The following is a 19,911-nucleotide window of genomic DNA, read 5'->3' as shown; positions in this document are numbered from 1 at the left end:
TTTCTCAATCCTATTGAGATTGATGTGTCCTAAATGAAGATGCCAAAGATGGGCATTTTCTTTTGGAGAAATACATCGACGTTTTGATTGAGTTACGACAGTTTTAAACAATTCTGTGTTATGGAGGGAATTAATGGCTAACGGCCTTAGCACGTATAAATTACTTTCCAGATTTGTTGTACAAATAATAACACCATCTTTATGAATAAACTCTTTATCCACATTGAAAGAAATAGTGTATTTACATTGTAACAAACACTTTACAAAAAATGAGGTTCCTCTTAAATTCGGGAACAATATATACATCATTCAAAACTAGAAACCTATTATGTAAAGCTAATTGAAGTCCTCCCACTGCCACAACTAAGACAACGTGCCCAGTGCCTACTTGCATCGTCATCTCACCAGCCTCCAACTGTTGCCAGGATCTAATCACTTGAAAGGAATAACAAACGTGATTAGTGGCGCCCGAATCAATTATCCAAGCTTAATCATCATTCTCCACTAAACAAGTTTCAAGAACGAGTAAATCTTATTTACCTTTATCTGCTTGGCTTTAGCCTTGGCGGCCTTCCTCTCTTTCAGATAACGAGGACAGTTCCTCTTTCAGTGTCCATTCTGATTACAGTGTTCCCCTTTTCAACCGGTGGACGCCTTCTTGGGGAGACATGTGGTGGGTTGGTTAGCAGGTGTCTTACCTTTTCCTTTACCACCCTTATTCTTCTTCCCCTTTGCAGAGTTATAAGTAGAAGGTGCAGACTTCATCCCTGAGGTCGAACCTCTATGAAACGTCCTGGAGGATGAAGCAACATTTGCCTGAACCTTCTTCCTCTTTTTACTTTTCAGTAAAGATTGGTAGGTCTGCAACTTAAGAAGAGTTATACGGTTATATTTCACTGTGTTAAGAATCACATTACTAACAAAGTGCAGAAAACTCTCCAGCAAAGAATGCAGGAGTATGCTAACCTGGTTGCCCTCATCAATGGTAGACCCATTCAACTCTGCCACATTGAAGTGGACCATCATGTTAAACACATGTTATCGAACAAAGGTGCCTTATTCCATTTTGGAGTTGAATATATACTTAAAAGCCTCATGCATAAGCTGTTCAGACGATTGTCCAAGCATCTGCCGCAGGGACTCCATGATCTCACGTGCTGAGACCGTAGGCTCATGTTTCTTGGCCAAGACTTCAGAAAAAATTGCCAAGATGTAGGCTCGGACCTTCTCATTCGCTTGTGTCCATCGCTTGTATGCCTCCTGAACATTTCGAGCGACATTTGGAGTTAGAATAGGAGAACAGACCTCTGTAAGAACGAACATGAGATCCTCGATGATGAGAATTGTGGTGATCATGTGTTTCCATGTAGAAAAATTGTCGCTAGTTAATTTTTTAGCGCTAAGCAATGCTAACGTGGTTGTTGCCATTTTGAAAAGTTGTTGCTGAAAATACGAACAAAACTTTATTAGATTTTGCTAAACCACATTTAACTAATTAGTTTTGCAAAATAGTTTCAAGTACTCTAAGTGAAAGACTTCTATCTTGCAATGATGCCCTAGTGAGGCAGGACAAATGTCACCGGTGGGGTGATCATATACCCCTTCGCTGGGATGAGACATTCTCAACCATTAGACAGAACCAACTCTTGGAACTGAACTTAACAACCACCATTTATTCGGTCCAGAACTGTTGACCTTAAACAATTTTGTGTAAGTGTGATCCCTAGCCTTCGGTGCCAGAGTCCCGCCCTAATGAGCCCACCGTACAGAAGAAGCAGATCAGGAATCGAAAAATATAAAGTTTTAATCGCTATTCGGCATGCTTTGATAAATAAAATACAAAGGAAAGAGTTCTCCGGCAAAAACTCATTAGAATGCTTATTGATCCTTGTCGATTCAGCTGCATGCCAATATACTCTAATAGATGTGAGGGAATCTGATTATTTACTCCAAAGGACTAGTCAACCTCGTTTGAAATTCTTCTTCTTCTTCTTTTTTTTTTAAAAAAACATAAATTTGAATTTGTTCTCTCATTATGTCTCTGTCATCAATTAGGCTACTGCATTTTATGCTGAGATGACGAGGGTGACAATAAGATGTTGATAAGAACGAAAAAGAAGTCAAAGAAATGAAGGAGGAGGAGGAGGAGGAGGAGGAGGAGGAGGAGGGGGGGGGGGGAGAAGAAAATCCAAATCTAAAGCTATTTTTTCTCAGATTTGAGCTGTGCATGACATTTCATGTGATAGTGCCATGGTGGCAGTAGTGTGGTGGCTTCTAGAAGATGTGAATGAGAAAGAAGAAGTAGAAGAAAGGAGAGGAAAGCGAGAAAAAAGAAAAACCATCCCATTAAAAGAGTAACCATTTGAAGCCAACTTATTAGAATATGTCATACCAATTGATTACGATCATTCGATACTCATCATTTTTTTTTAATGGTAAACTAACATTAAGTTAAGGACCATTTAAAACTATTTTTTAAATTTAAGGGACTAAAATGTCTCGTTTAAAACTTTAAAGATCAAATGAATGCTAAATCTAAACTTTACAGATAAAAAATGTATTTTACCCCCCAAAAAAAATGATTAGTGTTTTTTTTTTGGGTTGTTTACAATTTAACCCTTCTTTAATTATGGATCTTCTCCAGGACGGGCTCAGAATACAACCGAGAACGGGATGGGCTACTGAAACAGCCCATTGGGTTTAATGGGATTATTTACCTTCCGGCCCACATTCCTGTCAGGCCCATATAAAATTATCATTGTTTATTTATTATTAATATAATTAATTATATTAGACTTCCCTCCTCCGTGTGACAGCGCGGGATTCCTCTTCTTCCTCCCGAGTCTGACTCCATCTTCTCTTCGCCTCGCCCAAAGGTATCGACTGAGAGCTCAGATTTTGGAATTTCGCTTTCACTTTACAGACTCACAGTCCCCAAGAGGACTGCACAAATTTGGGTATTCGATTTCTCACTTCCGCAAATCTGGAGAGGCACAGAGGAGACCGCTATGGCCCCGACCAAGATTCCCATCCCTTTCGTCACTCTGCAGCTCCTTCTCGCTTCTCGGACTCCCCCGTGAACCACCACGACACTCGCCGGAGCCCCAGTAACTTCCGCGGCGGCGTTGCTGGAGCTAACCGTCGGCCTTTCGACAGCCCGCCTCGCTACTCTACTCCCGCTGCTGCTGGTTTTCGCCCGATGGGAACTGGCGGGGGATTCCGTCCAATTCCTGGTCCTGGGGGTGGTGGTTTTGGGTCCGGTTTCCAGCCGCCACCTGTTGTAGGACAGAAACGGGGTTACCCTTTCGCTGGCCGTGGAAGTTCTCCAGGTTAGGTTAGATTTTGTGGATTAATTTAATTGCTTTTTCTTTTCTTTTGTTCATTGATAAGAACACTAGGTAATCTTTTTGCAGTTATTTTCATGCGAGTTTTCGCTTTGTTGCTTCTGTATGTTTTTTGTGCTTAGTTGAGTTTTTCAAATCTTTATACGAATCACATAGAATATAATGTTATAAAGATAAAAAAACGTCTTCTTTGGAACACTGTGCCCATGATGTATGCTAAGAGGTTCGGAGTTCGAGTGTATGATGTTTCTTGTATCATACCAGTTTTTTACACTTGCAAAAGAATGTCCATTTTTTTGTTCTTCTCACTTCCTCCGACCCTTATGAGCGTTCTTTGAGATATGGTTAAAACTTTATTCAATATCTGAATTATGTTCTGAAAAATTGAACTTTATGTGGAGTACTATCGATTACTTTGATCAAAATTAGCTTCTATCAAAAGGGTTGAAGGGAAAAGAAAGTTCCTTGTAACTGTTAACCATCTATCAAAAGGGTTGAAGGGAAAAGAAAGTTCCTTGTAACTGTTAACCATCGATCGGCTTTGGGTGGGGGGTATCATTTTCTAGTCATCCTAATTCAACTTTTTTATGAGATGCATTGAACTTTGTGTCATTTTAATTGTTGTATCGTGTGATGTGATAAATGATAAACATTGTGGTGTAAAGATTTACCGCCTATAAAAAGCCGTAATTTTTCTTTTGTTATTGCAAATTGGAAACATCTTTTGTGTACCCTTTAATGGCCTTCTTTTGTATCTTGGGATATTTCAACCATCAATGAAATTGTTTCTAATCTAAAAAAAGATAAGTGATAAACACTGTGGTGGTACACACACACACTAATGTGTTACCTGTTTTGTAAAACTTTGTTGAGGTTAATGTATATATGACGAGAAACACAAACTCTCCTTTCTATGTGATCAATGTGTGGGATATTCTTAGTGTAGTTCTCGCATATTTAGGCAACATCTTCACTAATCTTGCAGCTTGCTAATATCATCATCTTCTATCTTCAGATCATTCCGATGGAAGCAATTTTGCCAAGCTATTTGTTGGATCCGTTCCAAGGACAGCCACAGAAGAAATTGTAAGTCTTAAGTATTCATCAAGTTGTTGAAAAGCCTCAAAGTCAATTCTCCACTTGTTTACGCCGTATTAACGAATTGAAGCAAGGCATGTCATTAATTCTTTTATGATATGAGAAAATCTAGGTGTGGCATTTCTTCTAGAGATTAAATGTTTTCACATTCTTTTACTTGCATTATAGAAGGGGTGCTTGGTGAGTTGGGAGGTTTAAGAAGTTTTAGGCATTGAAGCATTATTGTATTATGAGATTCCTATTGGATCTCTTGTTTAGAGGTGGTGAGAACAATTAGGATGCTTATTGAGTTCTGTGGTCTTTCTAAATGGAGGAAAGTGTCTTACACCCCCTGTGTTGGATAAATGTCCTTTGTGGCTAGCTATGTTCTGTGCTACCCTTCTGGGGATATATGGTTTGAGAGAAATAGGAGGATTATAGAGAGTGAGGGAACTTGGGAAAAAATGTGTAGTTCACTTCAATGCTATGTTTTGGGTCCGTGTGACCAAGTATTCTTGTTGTCATCCTTTGTCTATGATCACTAACTCCTGGAGCCACTGTAACTTTTGAGGGGCTTTGGTTAGTGGTTTTGGTATGTGCTTTTGAATGACCTTCATTTGGTTTCACTTTGATTTTTCTTCATGTAGATAAGTTTCTTAAATAAAAATTTGCTTATTTGATACCAGATTCGCCCGTTGTTTGAAGAACATGGAAATGTGATTGAAGTAGCTTTGATAAAGGATAAGAGAACAGGCCAGCAACAAGGTAAGCATAACTTCTATTTTGTATGAATCACTTTTGGTTCATACACATGTCATTTCAGGGTTTGAGAGGCTCGAAGAAATCGTGAGCTCGTCTCAGTTTGTTTTTGCAACAAGTTTGGTGCTTGTTGGTTTTCGTTGCGATCATAACTTTTTGTCCATCATGCCAAACAAGAAGAAGACAAGGCATGTAAACCTGCTATAATATCAAGTTTTGTATGGCAGTGGAGCACAAAAGACCGTGCCTTGGCTGACTAGCTGCAGCAATGAAGGATATAATCCTTTTTTTGGTTTTTTTTTTTTTGTTTTCCTTTTGTAATGGGAGTGTCTGCTGCCAGCAGTTTAGGTTTTTTTTTTTTTTTTTTTTTTTTTAAATTTTTTTATGTCAGGGTTTATAGTATGACAAATGTACAGGATTATTAATTTAGAAAATACACGGTTTTCTATAAAAATTATGTTCATATATATTGTAAATTTGGAAGATTTGAATGTGTGAGTGTGTGCTTCTTCTTCTTTTTTTCTGTTTGTCCCCCTTTTTTAATTGTGGTGAATGTTGTTCTTTTAAAGGGTTTCAAACGTTGCATTGTTATTGGTGTGGAATATATAATAGTGATGGGTATGATGTTGAATCTCCAAGTGGCTTGCAATGGATTTTGTGAGGTGTATGTATGGTTGGATAGTTGGTAACTGATAGCTTTCTTTTATGATATTCATAGAATGAATGGATGAGTGCGGGGATTTTCAGGCTGCATGTATGTTTCTCTGAGTAGGTTAAGTTTATTGTAGTATCGAGCACATGGATTGTTTTGTTGCCTTGTTGATCATGTTTTCCATTTTTATCCAAACAAATGAAAGAAGACCCATCATGTCTGATGATAAATGTGATGTTGTTACATATTATGCTGTCTCAAGCAAGACTCTTTGGGAGTTCTGCTGCAACATGAAACTCTGCCTTTTTGACCCTGTGAAACTCATCCACTCTTTCCCCACTTATTGTGATGTTTTAAAATTCCCTTTTGTACCTGTGCTCTTAGTAGCCTGTAAAAGGAACACGTAGCTCAACTGCAAACTTGTCACTGTTGCTTTTGTATGGGTTGCTGTGTTAAATTCTTTTTAGGACGTTTTTGTTCTTGATTAATTTTATCTGGTTTGCCGTGTTTTCAAGAACTATGAACTTGTGAATTTATTCTAGAGTTTAGCACTGGGCCACTGGCGTTTATCTCCTGTTGTTTGAAGTCTTGATTTATTCTCTTCTTCTTGCAGAAGGAGATCCTGTGTCTTTGTTGGTTGTGATATATGATCATGCATTTTTCTAGTCCACAAATGTTATTATTATCATCATCAACACTACCTTGTGTAAATGTTGCATTGTGGCAGTTGCAGGATACATCCTCACATTTTTTGTTTCTGGAAACAAGAAATTTTGTAGAATGTATAAAATAATAATATACAAAGGCCTAGATCTTAGGAGTTACGATAACTTTCTCATGGGGCTACAAAAGGAGGATTATAAGTAAAACCTGACTGCAGAATTGGTTTGAGCAACACGATGCTGCTGTCAATACAATCACGTTGAGTTTTGGAGGATATGTCCTTCAATCTACTCGGATGATTCATTTTATTGCACTGGCGTGCCAAGTGGCGTTTTCATTGTTGGACGTTCCATGTCAAGTATAGATTTTAATACTTTTGTTGGATGGATGCTCAAGCCTCTGAGTTTACCAGTTGGAAGTTTACTGTCTTTTGGATGATATTTTGTCTTCCTATTCAAGTTCTCTGCTTTAATTAGATAGTAGGAGGCAGTATAATGTCATTATCAAACCTTTTGCAATTTTGTTAGTAAAGGTTTCGATAAGGTAGAATAGTGCAGTTGTGGAGGTTTCTGATGGCTTTACTTAACGTATTTCATGGCTGCATGTAGCAGGTGATCAATGTACTTTTTGTGATTAAATTACAGCAAGTTTTCGTTTTATTTGATTGAGTGAGTGTGTTGTTTAATAGAGGGAGTGCATGTGATCCGCGCTAATACGGTGGATTAGCTTGCAAGGGAGATTCCCTTGCTTGTTGGTTTGTTTTGTTGTATTCTTTTTCGGAAGACAGAGGAATCCTTGGATCATATTGTTGCCGTTGTGAGTTTGCAAGAGGTGTGTGAGATTTTTTCTTTTAGATGTTTGGGTTCTCACTTGCCTGACAAGGTTTCTAGTAATATGAGGAGTTCCTCTTCCATCTGCCTTTTTTTATTAGATGGGGCGTATTTTATGGATGGCCGGTGTGTGTGCTGTTCTTTGGGTTCTGTGAGGGAACAAAATAATAGGTTGTTTAGGGGGTTAGAGAGGGGATCTTTTGAGGTTTGGTCTCTTGTTAGATATCATATTTCTCTTTGGCTGTGGTTTCAAAGATTTTTTGTAACTTCTCTATAAGTTCTATTTTGTATAGTTGGAGCCCTTCTTTTCGAGGCCTTCCTTTCTCTTTTGGTGGCCTTGGTTTTTATATGTCGTGTATTCTTTCATTTTTATCTCAATGAAAGTTGTTCTATCTCCCCAAAAAGAATTGTAGGGCAGGCTGTTCGTTAGGCTTGGCCTATTAAATTAAAATTTTAGGACTGGGATATGATATTGTCTTTAAGTTTGTAAGTGAGACATTCTCTAGCTATCGTAAAAGTGATATATATAACATGGAAATGTAAAGAAATAGTCATTGACCTTCAAATATAGAGCTTGTGGCTTCTTTCTACCATCATAATCAATTGATACTAATGGTGGTCGTGGTGGTGGTGCTGATGGATGAAAACAACGATCAATCATAATGATTATTTAGGCAATCATAATGCGCACATCAGCATTTTTCTAGCTTATTCCGAATGCTTGATGCTGAGAAATTTTTGATAGCTGTCTTTTCCAACATTTGAACTCCTCCTAGTCTTTTAGTTTCTATTTTGCATAAGATGGTTAATCAGTGGTTGCTTTTGTGGTTTTCAATTCTTTTCCTGCGGAGAACATTGAATGTGTAATCTAGCCACGATCTCATGCCGACGGCTGCTGTAGTTTATCTCTACAGGTGGTCCTGTTTGTACTGAATAAATGGAGTTAAAGTTGTGTGCTTATATTCCTTGGATGCTTTTTATACCTTTCTCGGCCTTATGGCTAAGATCAAATGTAGTTTCTGTTCTTATCAGTTTAATTTTCTCTTGATGCTTTTTTCTGTCTTTAGTAGGAAACTGGCTTTCAATCTTTATGACTGTTGAGGGGTTCTTGGTGTTCTTTACTTATATCTTCCTGTGTGTTTGTAGATGGCAGGTTGTAACCAACATTTATATGTATTAATTTTCCTTTTCCATTTCTCTGTGTGTGTTTGTATCCCTTTCTATTACATTTTCATGTTTTGTAGTTGATGTAATTTTTATGATGTGAACTGTAAAGTTAGCCTTTCTGTAGATTGTAGTGAAACGATAGATGTGGATGTAGCATTAATTTACATCGACCGTGTTGTAGCCTCTTCATTTGTCTTGTGGTTATGGTTAGATGTAAATGTCTGTTTACATATCTGTTCATACATAAATGTAACTCCATTAGTTAAAAGTTATGATTCAATGTAGTCCAATCAGAACAGCCTTTACTCATGCAGGATGTTGTTTTGTAAAATATACTACCTCAGAAGAAGCTGATAGAGCAATTAGGAACTTGCACAATCAACATACCCTTCCTGGGGTGAGTTTCCCTTCCCCCAAATATTGTTGATATATATCTCGTGTGCAATGCTACTATATATCTTATATATATTTACAGGGAGCGGGCCCTATTCAAGTTAGATATGCTGATGGAGAGCGAGAGCGCCTTGGTAATTGACTCATGGATCTGGCTTTCGTCTTATTTATTAACCTTCATCAATCCTCGCCATTTGTTTTGTCTTCCCCCCCCCCATTTTTTTGTGCGCTAGGGTGTGCTATTTTTGAACATTTGGCTGTTACATCTGAGAGATTCAATTTTGAAAATGACAAACAGAAAGTTGGACTAAGATATGAATTTCAATCTGGACACAGCGTGATTGAAGTATAATGCTAGATAGTTAATGAGGTGGAACTTAACTCTAAACTAAATTTTCTGAAACTAATGTTTTGGTCATTATAATACTAAGCTTTTATTTTTGTGAGTGCGAATGAAAAGCTTAAAGAATGATTTAGTTGATCTGGAATTAGGCATGCCAGCCTTCCAAGTCAGTAGAATGGTGAATCTATATAAAATTTTCCTTTTGTCATTTCATTCATTTTTCTTTCTTTTACTTATTTCCTGCAGGTGCAGTTGAGTACAAATTGTTTGTTGGCTCACTAAATAAACAAGCTTCAGAAAAAGAAGTTAAGGAAGTATGTTATAACTGTGGCTAAACCCTTTTCATCTTGATATTACTGTCACATGTTATCCATTTCTACTTCTTTTCCTTTCTCTTTTTTGAGCCATCAGACAAATTATGAACTTTGGTTTTGTTGAGCTCTTTGAAGTTTATTTTCTTTAGAGTTTTGACCTAATGTATACTGTCACTTGGTTTTTGGTTGGGGATGTGTGTATGCCTTGGTCTTCTTAATGCTTCTGCATGGACTAAAATCATATGGGTTACTTCCAATAGTTCAAGACATTAATCAATATTTTTATTTTCAGATCTTTGCTCCCTATGGAGTAGTTGAAGATGTTTACCTTATGCGGGATGAAATGAAACAGAGTCGTGGTATGCTTTTCAAATTTGTTTGATCTTGTTTTAAGTGTTACTTTGACAATTAGAAGAAGTTAAACAATTTTTTATCCCTGTTGTTGTGTAATATGGAGAGTGTATATTGTTAAATGTATAAATGATTTAGATTTTGATGTTCTGTTGGTTAGAATTCTTCATTATTTGGTATTGAAAAGAGTCATAGATGCTTCATGCTTGAAATAAATGGACAATGCTCAACTTTGATTCAGCGTTTATCAATACAGAAATCTAGGATTTTGAGTACCTGTTTTTGTCTGTCTAAGTTCTAAGAGGAAGAAGATAGGCAGGAACAAGAAGTAGCTTAGATCTACTTATGCAAGGTGAAAATAAGAAAATAAGTCTCAATATATCTTTTATGGCACAATTTGTTTATTTATTATTATTATATTTGTTTTTATTATTTTTAAATGGATTTTTGTAAAATTTCTTCCAATATCAATACAAAATGGATCTTTGGAGACATCAGACAAAAGTTGTTGAGAAAATAGAATTTAGTTGATTGTATTGAATAAATTTTTGCATCAGTGGTGGCAATATATATTGTACCAGTATACTTTTAGCACCTTCAGCTATGCACTGCTATGCTAGGCCGTTCAACTATTAGATCCAAAACTTATCATCACCAACTCATCGTCATTATTGCTATTGCTACCATTATTTTGCTTTTCCTTATGTTTCTAATCGTGCAATTTTGAAGGGTGTGGATTTGTGAAGTATTCCCATAGGGACATGGCACTAGCGGCTATAAATGCTCTTAATGGAATTTTCACGATGAGAGTAAGTCTATATTCTTGAGTTCATGATTTTTTTTTGTTCTGCAGTATTTATTACCAAAGCCTATTACTTAACAAATTTCCTTAACTACAATTAGGGTTGTGATCAACCATTAAGTGTCCGCTTTGCTGACCCAAAGAAGCCCAAATCTGGAGATTCAAGGTTTGATATGATGTAGTCTTTATGATCAAATTTTGAAATTGAAAATAGATTCTTTGAAGGCTTTCTTCCTTTATTTTCTTCTTTAACATTTTCTTAACTCTTGGTTTGAACTTTGCGTTCTTGTCTTATTCTGAAATTTGGCCCTCACGTCATGTATATTTCATGTATTTTACACCCTTAATTTTTTTATTCTTCTGTCCGTCTTTCTTTCTTTCTTCTTCTTCTTCCTTTTTTTTTTAAAAAAATTATTATTATTATTATTATTATATATATATATATAATTATTAAAAACCTTGTAACTTGAGGATCTTGCTTTTTCAGGGGCCCTCCTGCATTTGGAGGTCCAGGTTTTGGCTCTCGCTTTCAAGCGCCTGGGCCAAGGTAAAATTCGTCGTGGGAGATACCTTTCGGTGGCCATTGTCTTAGTTTGTTTTTAATGAAGTTGCTGAAGAGAGAAACTAATCATCAAATTTTTTTTGATCAAATGAGAAGAACCAAAAATAAAAAGTGGGCAACCCCCTACTAGGGAATAAAAACACTCTCCATCTAGTCCATAATCATCCTAATTAGCATCTACATGGTTCATAAAGTCCTAATTAGCATCCTAATCACCTACCAAGCATCTTCCTAATTAGCAGGTTTCTTCCCCAAAAAAAACTTCCCAGTTCCCAGAGAAAAGCCACAACCACATGGTCCATAAAGTCCTTACTTTCTTCTTGAGCCATGGTTCACAGCATGCGATATTACTCCTTGAATTTGCATTGTCTTGACATTTTCTAATCATGCTGTTGATATTTTTTGTGCTTTTAGCAGACCAACGCCTAATTTTGGTGAATTTATGGGTGATCAAATTCCAATTGATGTGCGAGGTTTCAGGCCACCTGTTGATGCTGGATCTCATCCCTTTGGGGGTCAGTTGCCTCCTAGGTCCAGTGAAATGGGACTACCTTTGAATATGGTAATTTATTATTACCTTTTGACATGTAATTTTTAGTGCTGTTAATGTTGTGATGTGATTTATGTAGCTCTATGTATAGCAATAGCAGTATTTTGGTCAACTTGCCCTCTCTTTAACCAAACCATATTTGATATCAGAGAACTCGTATGATATTTTTTTTTGAAAAGGAAACGATTCATTATATTAATGAATAGAGAGGAGCTAAAACTCAAAGTACAAGAGAGTTATACAATGAGCAAAGCGGAAATACAAGTGCTTCTAAAAGGATTAGGAGAGAACTCGTATGATATTAATATTTCAATACATAGCCATGAAAACCTCAACCTCACAACCTCAACATTTTCAACTTGCTCCTTTTGGTATTGGTCGACTAGTTAACACACCAGTTTATCTTGATGTTAGATATATGTTAACACGGCCTCCATCCCTTTGAATGGCTGTCTAAAGGGATTTAGAGGAACATTTCAGAATTCGTGGAAAGATATTTCTCTTGAGCTCCCTTCTTTCTCCCTTCATGTTCGGGAAGCTAAGGATACTTATTTTTTGGAAGATCAGTGGATGGGGGATAGACTCCTTTGCTCCGCGTTTTCTAGTTTATATCATCTCTCTTCTTAAAATTGTCATATTTCTGATTTCTTGGTTTGCTTTGGGAGCTCGGTGTCTTTCTCCTTTGGTTTTCGCCGTCCTTTGTTCAATAAGGCAATGACGGAGGTTGCCTTTTGTTGGTTTTGCTTGATGAGTTCAATTTTAGGTTGGGAAGAAGGGATATTCACATTTGGAGTTATAATCTTCTCGATGGTTTTTCTTGCAAATCCTTTTTTACCGGTTGTTGTCGGATCCCTTTCCTGATAGAGAGTCGGTCTTCGATGGGCTTTAGAGGATTAAGATCCCTAAGAAGATTAAATTTTTTACCTGACAAGTATTGCTTGGTCGTGTGAACACTATTGATAGGCTTTTAAGAAGGAAGTCTTCGCTTATGGGGCCTTTTTGTTGGAAGGCGGAGGAAGACCTAGATCAAATTCTTTGAAGGTGTCAGTTTACAAGGTTCGTGGGGAATTGTTTCTTCCAAGAGTTTGGCTTTGAGTTAGCTCGCCAAAGAGATATTCGGGAGTTGATCAAGGAGTTCCTTCCCCATTTGCCCTTCAAGAAAGACTGGTTTTTATGGTTAGTTGGGGTGTGCACTATTTGGTGGGACATTTGGGGGAGAGGAATAACAAAGTTTTTAGAGGTATGGAGAGGGGCCATGGTGATGTATGGTCCGTGGTGAGGTTTCATGTTTCTCATTGAGCTTTGGTTTTGTTTTTGAAGATTTTTTGTAATTATCCTCTAGGTAATCTCTTACTTGGTTGGAAAACCTTTCTCTAAAAGGGCTTTGGTTTATTTATTTTTTATTTTATTTTATTTTGTGGCCCTTGTATTCCTTTATTTTTTTTTTCTCAATAAAAGCAAATGTTTCAATAAAAAAAAGGAATTCAAACTTTCATTCAGATAGATCAAATCATGAAACAATATACACGGGCAATACAAAAAACAAAAGAGTTCTCACGTTCAATTATGGAAAGGGGCTTCAACCCTTATACAAAGACTAAAAGGGCATAGCTCTCGTCGATTCTCATTCATTCACTATGATCGAGATGGGATCATGATTTTCTTGGAAATGCGTAAGTAAGAGGAGATCCATTAACACAAGGAAAAACCTCGATCCCAGACATCAATGGCATACTCAATCATTTCTTCTTTCACAAGGAATGCAACTTGATCTTGACCTCAGATTCATGAAACTGATCCTGAGGAAGGAGTTTAGAGGCCTTATAGTAGCACGGACTGATTTTTCTTTCTAGGTCATGCGAAGGGGGCCTCTTCTTAAACAACCTATATCCTCCACACTTAATCAGCATTTGATAGATTATCCAACCCCGAGCAATCTTTGGGTCAGGTTGGATCCATTTCTAGGTCAAGGGGCCTATGCCCTCCAGCCAGTATCAGTAGCTAGGACTGGTAGCATGCTTAGAGGAATAAGCGATGCCATTGAATCTGTTAGAGGACTCTAATCCAAAAGAATCATACTAAGCTAATAATTACAAAAAATTCATATTAATAGACACCCACGAACATGAGTTAACCTAACCACAACCCTAGGATCCACTTGACTACTGGACCTCATAAAAAATGCTACCATTCCTTTCAAGCTGAATGCCTCACAACAAAGCAAAAAAAAAAAAAAAAAAAAAAAAAAAAGAAAAGAAAAGAAAAGAAAAGAAAGAAGAAGAAGAAAGAAAGAAAAGAAAAAAGAAAAAAGATTGCCAAAGAACCCTTCCTTTGTCATGAAAAGGAGGATTCAAGAGGACCTCCTTAGACAACTAACAACAACCTTTATTACAAGCAAGCACAAGCCCAAAGGTCCTAAACAACAAACTCACAATCCCATGGTCAAGATCCTTTTCCACTCTCCTATAATGGACACACCATTGACATTAAGGATGGCAACACCATGGAGGAAAGCTTTTGGATACATTTGAGTATTCACTCTCACATGCAAAACTTGCCAGGCAAAAGTTCTCACTTTCTTAGGTACTTTGACCTGCCAAAGAGAGAAAAATGCAGGGCCCTGAAGGGGAGGAGCACAGAGAATCTGAAAAAAAAAAAAAAAAACTATTGGGAAAGCCCTTACAGGGCACCAGAAGCCAAGATCTAAAATCCCTTCTTTTAAAACGTGGAGCCTGATTAGAGATGACAGAGAGGCGATTGACAACCTCATAACCCTTACAATTAGAAAGCGCACGACGAAAATTGTGAGAATGGAAGAACTATTAGGGGAAGGCTAGGCTAGACTTAGGCTATCTAGTGTAACCTCTTCTCGACCGGTGGTAAAGATGAGGAAACAAGGAACAGGGAGGTTTCTCTCCCACTCCCATTATAGGTGTCCAATCCATCCCCAATAGAACATTTCACAAAAAAGGATAGCTCGAAGTAATAGAGAAGACCAGAGGCTCTTATAAGAAACCCTTAAACTTACCACCTGAGACCTATTCAAAAGGGGGACGTTAGAACTTATCAATCGAAAAAGAGAAATGACGCAAGGACTTTATGGAACCTTTTCTTTATAATCTTATTCCTTGTATTGGATCTTGCCTTAGTTTTTTTAGATATGTAGGTAATTATAAAGAGGTCTTCTGGTTAGACATAATCAGCCTCAGCGTGCATGAAAATTTATTTTACACATTCACAGCCTGCAAAAAACCTGAAAATACGTTTGCTTCTAGGCCTCCTATCTACTAGAGGATACTGCTGCCTCTGGTAGTTCATTAGTAAGCTATATGGTGTAGTTTTGCTAGGGTTCAGGCATTTGCATTTAATCGATATTCTAATTGGTCTTTCTTCTTAATATTTTACTGATGGTACTGAATATAATGACAAGCTGTTTGGTTATCAATTATTTGATGTTATGATCATGTTTTGGATTGTTCAGTCATGTATGATCAAATCAATCATCTTCATGTGTAATATTTGAGTTTAGTTTTTAAAATTTCATTTCCTGATCTGGCTCTTCCTTCTGTGGCCTATTTTGTCATTTCACTCATGATTATACTCTTAGGTCAATGGGTATGGATATAAGTTGCCTAACGAATGTGCTTGCATAATTTTTAGGGTGGTCCTGCTGGTGGGTTCAGAGGTCCCAGTCAAGGGTTAGTCAATCCAGCATCCTTGGCTTCTCAACAGGTAATTGGATGTTGATTTATGATTCTTTTTAGGTTACCTGCTAGATTGTATCATAGGCATTCCGAAAAATCTCTAATGTTTTCTGAATTTGTTAGAATTTTAATCAGTCTGCAAGCCAACATCCACCGTTAGGCCTGCAAGCTTCACCAGTACTAAAAACTATTCAGTCACCGAAACAATTGCCACCTTCGAGTCAATTGCACCCTCATGCTTCTCCCTATTCTCAGACACATACATCTCCAGCATTAGCACAACAGCATAATCAACCACAAAACTTCAATTCTTCTGGTCAATTGCCTTTTGGTCAGCCTGCACCTTCCCAAGGGTCACCTGGTTTAGGTGCGCAGTTGCCGGTATCTCAGGCTATGGTCCAGCAGGGTGCCTCATCTGCTGCAGCAACACATACTCCTTTAAGTATGAACTTACAATCCCATGCTGCTGCCCCTAATCAACAGCAGCTTCCTACTCCAATTCAGCCATCTCAGAATTCACCTTCTCAGTTAGCGCACATGCTGTCACAACAAAAACAAACTCTACAGGCTAGGTTCCAGTCTTCCCAGCAGGCATTCTCTCAGCTACAGCAGCAGTTGCAGCTGATACAACCATCAAATCAAAGTTCAACATTGCAACTGAGTTCCCAGACTATTAAGCAGCAGGTAACGAGTAATAGCAAGAGGATATCTCTATACTAATAGATTAAGTTTGGATTTTTGAGGTACATGCGACCATAAGACATTTTGATCCCCCAATTTAAGGTTAAACATATAATGTCTGTTGTTTTAGATGCCCTTGCAGTCTCACTGGGGAGGGGTTGTGCCACAGACAGCTGCCAGCGCCGCTTCTGCAACTTCAGATGCACATACATCTACAGTTCCTCCTGTAGCCATAAATACCCAAGTTGTGGCTCCTGTGAAATGCAATTGGACCGAGCACACTTCTCCTGATGGTTATAAATACTATTATAACAGTGTTACCGGTGAGAGCAAGGTAAGTTTCTTTGAACCTTCCAACTTTATGAAGCTTTGCAGTGATTTGTGTGGTTAGTGTTCTCATGTGTAAACCTGCAGTGGGAGAAACCTGAAGAGCTTTCGGCGATTGAGCAACAACAAAAGCCACCGGTACTGCAGCCTCATAACCAGCCACATCCTCAAGTACTATCTAGCCAGCAACTCTCTCAAACTCCCCAAGCCCAGCTTCAAATTCAGTTCCAGACACAGATGCCCCACCCTCAGCCGCTACAGCAACCTTCATTCCATTCACAGGTCTGTCTACTCTATTACCAGTTCCATTTTTCATTGTTGGATTTGAGAGTTATAGAAATTCTTTCTTTATTTTGGTTGGTCCACTTTATTATGACTGGACTTTTTAGCTAGTACAATATCTTTGTTGGATTCTCTTACGATTTCTTCATCTTTTATTATCTTTGGTTTTGCTTGGGGGTACCTACGGCCTTTGTTACAGTACTACTACTGTGACCTTCAGTTTGTGTATTTTGTATCTAATTTTATTCTGTCATTATGCAGGAAGGTGCTTATACACAATTGCAGCCAGCCAATAGCTCAGTAAATGATCCTACTCGCTTCCACCAGGTACATTGTGCTTATATTTTAATGCAACCACTCTACTTCTCCCGAGTCAACTTCATGTAATTTACTATGTACCTCAGGGATTTCCGGCAACTCAAGAGTGGGCATGGAAGAATAAATAATCAGCAGGTTTGTTTTCTAATTCCATATGTGGCGTATGTTCGGCTTGTAAGAGTTGAGTACTTGGGATTAGGGTGAAACGTCGTGATATACATATACACACACATATATATATACATATAAATAAACAATTAATGAAGTGTGAAAATTCTAACCTTCAGTAGATATATACGATGCAAAAGACACAAAAGACGTAACAGACATGCTGTTATCCAATTAATAAGGTTTGGATACCATAATCATGTGCTCAACTGTATATTAGAAAAGACAAATGAAAGCAAGGGTTATAATTGAATGTCATATTTCTTGGGCTTAATTTAATTATAGAAATTGATATGTAAAGAAACAAGAAATCGTCAAGCATACACTGTTAGACTAACATTCGAGGCGTGTGTACAACTTCATTTCATGTTCCTTATTATAAGACCACTTAACTGTATACTTGAGAAATGATAAACTGGGTCTACAACGACGTCCTTGGAGGTATTGTGAATTACATAGCCTCATTTACTATGGTACAACTATTTGGTCTTCAGGAGCTTGAAGTGGAACAATGGGATCTACATTCATCTGCCATTTAAGTTGTGAAATGAAGATATTAGGCTCCTGTTGCCTTGAAGTTCAAGGCAGGGAACAGCTTTGTAAGGTACAGAAACTACAGATAAGATGAGCAATGCTTCAAGGGAGTTTGTCTGCCGCAAATTCTCTTTACCGTGAGATGATATTCTGTTGCAGTTAATACCGTGGCACCATAGAGAACATCTAAATGCATCGGCTTTGTTATAACATAATGCTATGAATGTATCATATTGCTTAAAGTTCCTGTATTGCTCATAAAGCGTTTATGTACTTATAAATTAGTCTTTTGTGCTGCCTTCTTAGTTTCTCAGCAAATACTGGCGGCTCTTTTGTCATGCACATCGTAAAAGTTGGGAGTTCAAGAGGATATGTAGACTTTCTTTTGTAGCCGTGATTCATTTACTTAACATACTAGTTTGACAATAGTACCTTCTCGAATTTAGCAAGTTATCTAATCTTTTCATTTTTTTTTTCTGGTTGGGTAGAGATATTGAAACTGAGTATAATCTAGCTTACAGTTCGACAATTAGTTCGGATCATGGTCTGTGTTCCAGCTGGTGGTTTGAGGCTTCCCATCTTCACCATTGACTGCTTGAAATCTTCAAAGAAGGCAACTGGGTCGACGGCATAGTTTTCGACTATCTCTCTTGTCTGGTGATCCCCAGTCACAAGAACATGATCAGATTGGAGTAACCCCTCTCCAGAGAGAAGATTAATATAATATTGGTTGTCAAACGTTGCTGGGGTTACAATGTCAAGCTGTGCCAGTGTCGAGCCACTACCAGATACCGAACAGAGCTGTTTTAGTGACTCAATAAACTCTTGATTTGCTCCTTCGTTGGGGCTGCCGCTATTGGGTAGCAGCCTAGAACTGAATGTCACGCATCTGGCTTTTCCCAGTGTATGCCCCCCTTCACAAATTGTGAAAACAATCAGCCAGAGTGAAAGGTAAATAAATGAAACAAACCAAAATGGTTTTACCTGAGAGAGCAACCATATCTCTGAGAGAAAGACCAAGGTTTTGAAACTTAGAAACTAGGGTGGCTACAGTGGAGTTTGGGCCAGGAATGTTGTTTTGTGCGGCTGATTTGCTAGCACTTATGCTATCTCCTCTTCCAAATTCCACTTTCCAAAAAGGCCCTCCTGACTACAAATTGTTTGGAAAAAGAAGAAAAGGAAAACACAAAGTGTGAGAACAAGACGTTCTTTGTAATTGCTAGAATTCTGTGTTCAATAATAAACTCACTAGTCCAACAGAGTCTCTGGCTGCAATTGCTAGAATGTCAGCACACGAAACTGTCTGTGGGCAAACAGATTCAATCTCAGATTTTATAGCATCAATCACTTCAAATCCCCTCAATGAGTTCACATTTGGAGCTGCTGTCTTTTCTCCTAGAAAGTTCTCATTGTCATCCAGCAAAACAGAAGCATCACACCCCTGTATCAAAACAAGAAATTCACTCATATTCATGAAAACCTTTCGATGCACTTTAAAAGTACAAAAAACACTATGACTTTCATTAACAAAGCAGTCGTGGAAATGGAGTCGAAGCAAAGATGCTGCCATTCGGGGGTCCTCGGCGATGGCGGTTTGGACCCAAGAGAAGACGATGGCTTCTGCCTCCGGGCAGATAGGCGGTGTGCCAAACAGTGGCTGGTTTTCGTCTCCTCCTCCATACGAAGCTTGCATGTTTGCCGAAGCGAGTGCAATAAGGTTAGACATTATTAGACAAAGATGGAAAACGAGATACGTTGCCATTTTTGAGTTCCAAAGGCAAACGAAATGGAGTGATGGGGATGATGGAGTAGTGGTTCTTTTATATGTGTATTGTATAAAGTATGCTAGAAATCAAACTGCTACATGACCAGTGAGTTGTTGGAAAGAATAGTGAAGTTTGCCAAAATAGGTACTGGATGGGGCTATATACAAAGTGTTAGTTGGAACACAAAGAAATAGTAATGAGGTTAAAATTAGATTAAATTTCCCAAAAAAAAAAAAAAAAAAAAAACTCTACAGTCTACCCTATACTTGGAATAAACTTATTTTTTTTTTTTAAAAAAAAAGTTGATTATTATCCTTGTTATTT

At 37.8% G+C, this 19,911-nt stretch overlaps 2 protein-coding genes and 1 pseudogene across 7 annotated transcripts; 2 read left to right on the top strand and 1 right to left on the bottom strand.

Annotated features, from left to right (window-relative positions):
- Positions 1 to 2,783: 2,783 nt before the first annotated feature.
- FCA (flowering time control protein FCA) lies at positions 2,784 to 18,247 on the top strand. Of its 6 annotated transcripts, none has more exons than XM_090308162.1 (18): positions 2,784 to 3,329; positions 4,360 to 4,430; positions 5,108 to 5,186; positions 8,807 to 8,889; positions 8,968 to 9,019; positions 9,475 to 9,542; positions 9,835 to 9,901; positions 10,623 to 10,702; positions 10,797 to 10,861; positions 11,183 to 11,242; positions 11,675 to 11,819; positions 15,468 to 15,539; positions 15,647 to 16,195; positions 16,323 to 16,526; positions 16,607 to 16,801; positions 17,063 to 17,128; positions 17,206 to 17,254; positions 17,782 to 18,247. In XM_090308162.1, the coding sequence occupies exons 1-17, from the start codon at positions 3,200 to 3,202 to the stop codon at positions 17,245 to 17,247; spliced, it is 2,028 nt and encodes a 675-aa protein (XP_090164288.1). In that variant the 5' UTR covers positions 2,784 to 3,199; the 3' UTR covers positions 17,248 to 17,254; positions 17,782 to 18,247. The 6 variants fall into 6 exon arrangements, with proteins under 6 accessions (XP_090164288.1, XP_038907167.2, XP_090164291.1 ...); XM_039051239.2 differs by having other exon boundaries at positions 2,793 to 3,329; positions 15,635 to 16,195; XM_090308165.1 differs by having other exon boundaries at positions 2,799 to 3,329; positions 11,738 to 11,819; positions 15,635 to 16,195; positions 16,335 to 16,526.
- On the top strand, positions 8,305 to 8,416 carry LOC120068679 (U2 spliceosomal RNA; annotated as a pseudogene).
- Positions 18,248 to 18,254: 7 nt separating the features above from the next.
- LOC120092970 (peroxidase 40) lies at positions 18,255 to 19,547 on the bottom strand. Its single transcript, XM_090308421.1, has 4 exons — positions 19,332 to 19,547; positions 19,071 to 19,262; positions 18,806 to 18,971; positions 18,255 to 18,735 (listed from the first exon to the last, which is right to left on the bottom strand). Exons 1-4 carry the CDS (start codon positions 19,545 to 19,547, stop codon positions 18,332 to 18,334), a joined length of 978 nt encoding a protein of 325 aa, XP_090164547.1. The 3' UTR covers positions 18,255 to 18,331.
- Between the last annotated feature and the right edge of the window lie 364 nt (positions 19,548 to 19,911).

The sequence above is a fragment of the Benincasa hispida genome, chromosome 12, assembly GCF_027475165.1.
Source record: "Benincasa hispida cultivar pf3 chromosome 12, pf3_genome.v1.1, whole genome shotgun sequence".
In the NCBI taxonomy this organism is placed as follows: domain Eukaryota; kingdom Viridiplantae; phylum Streptophyta; class Magnoliopsida; order Cucurbitales; family Cucurbitaceae; genus Benincasa; species Benincasa hispida.
This window is presented reverse-complemented; position numbering and strand designations above follow the sequence as displayed.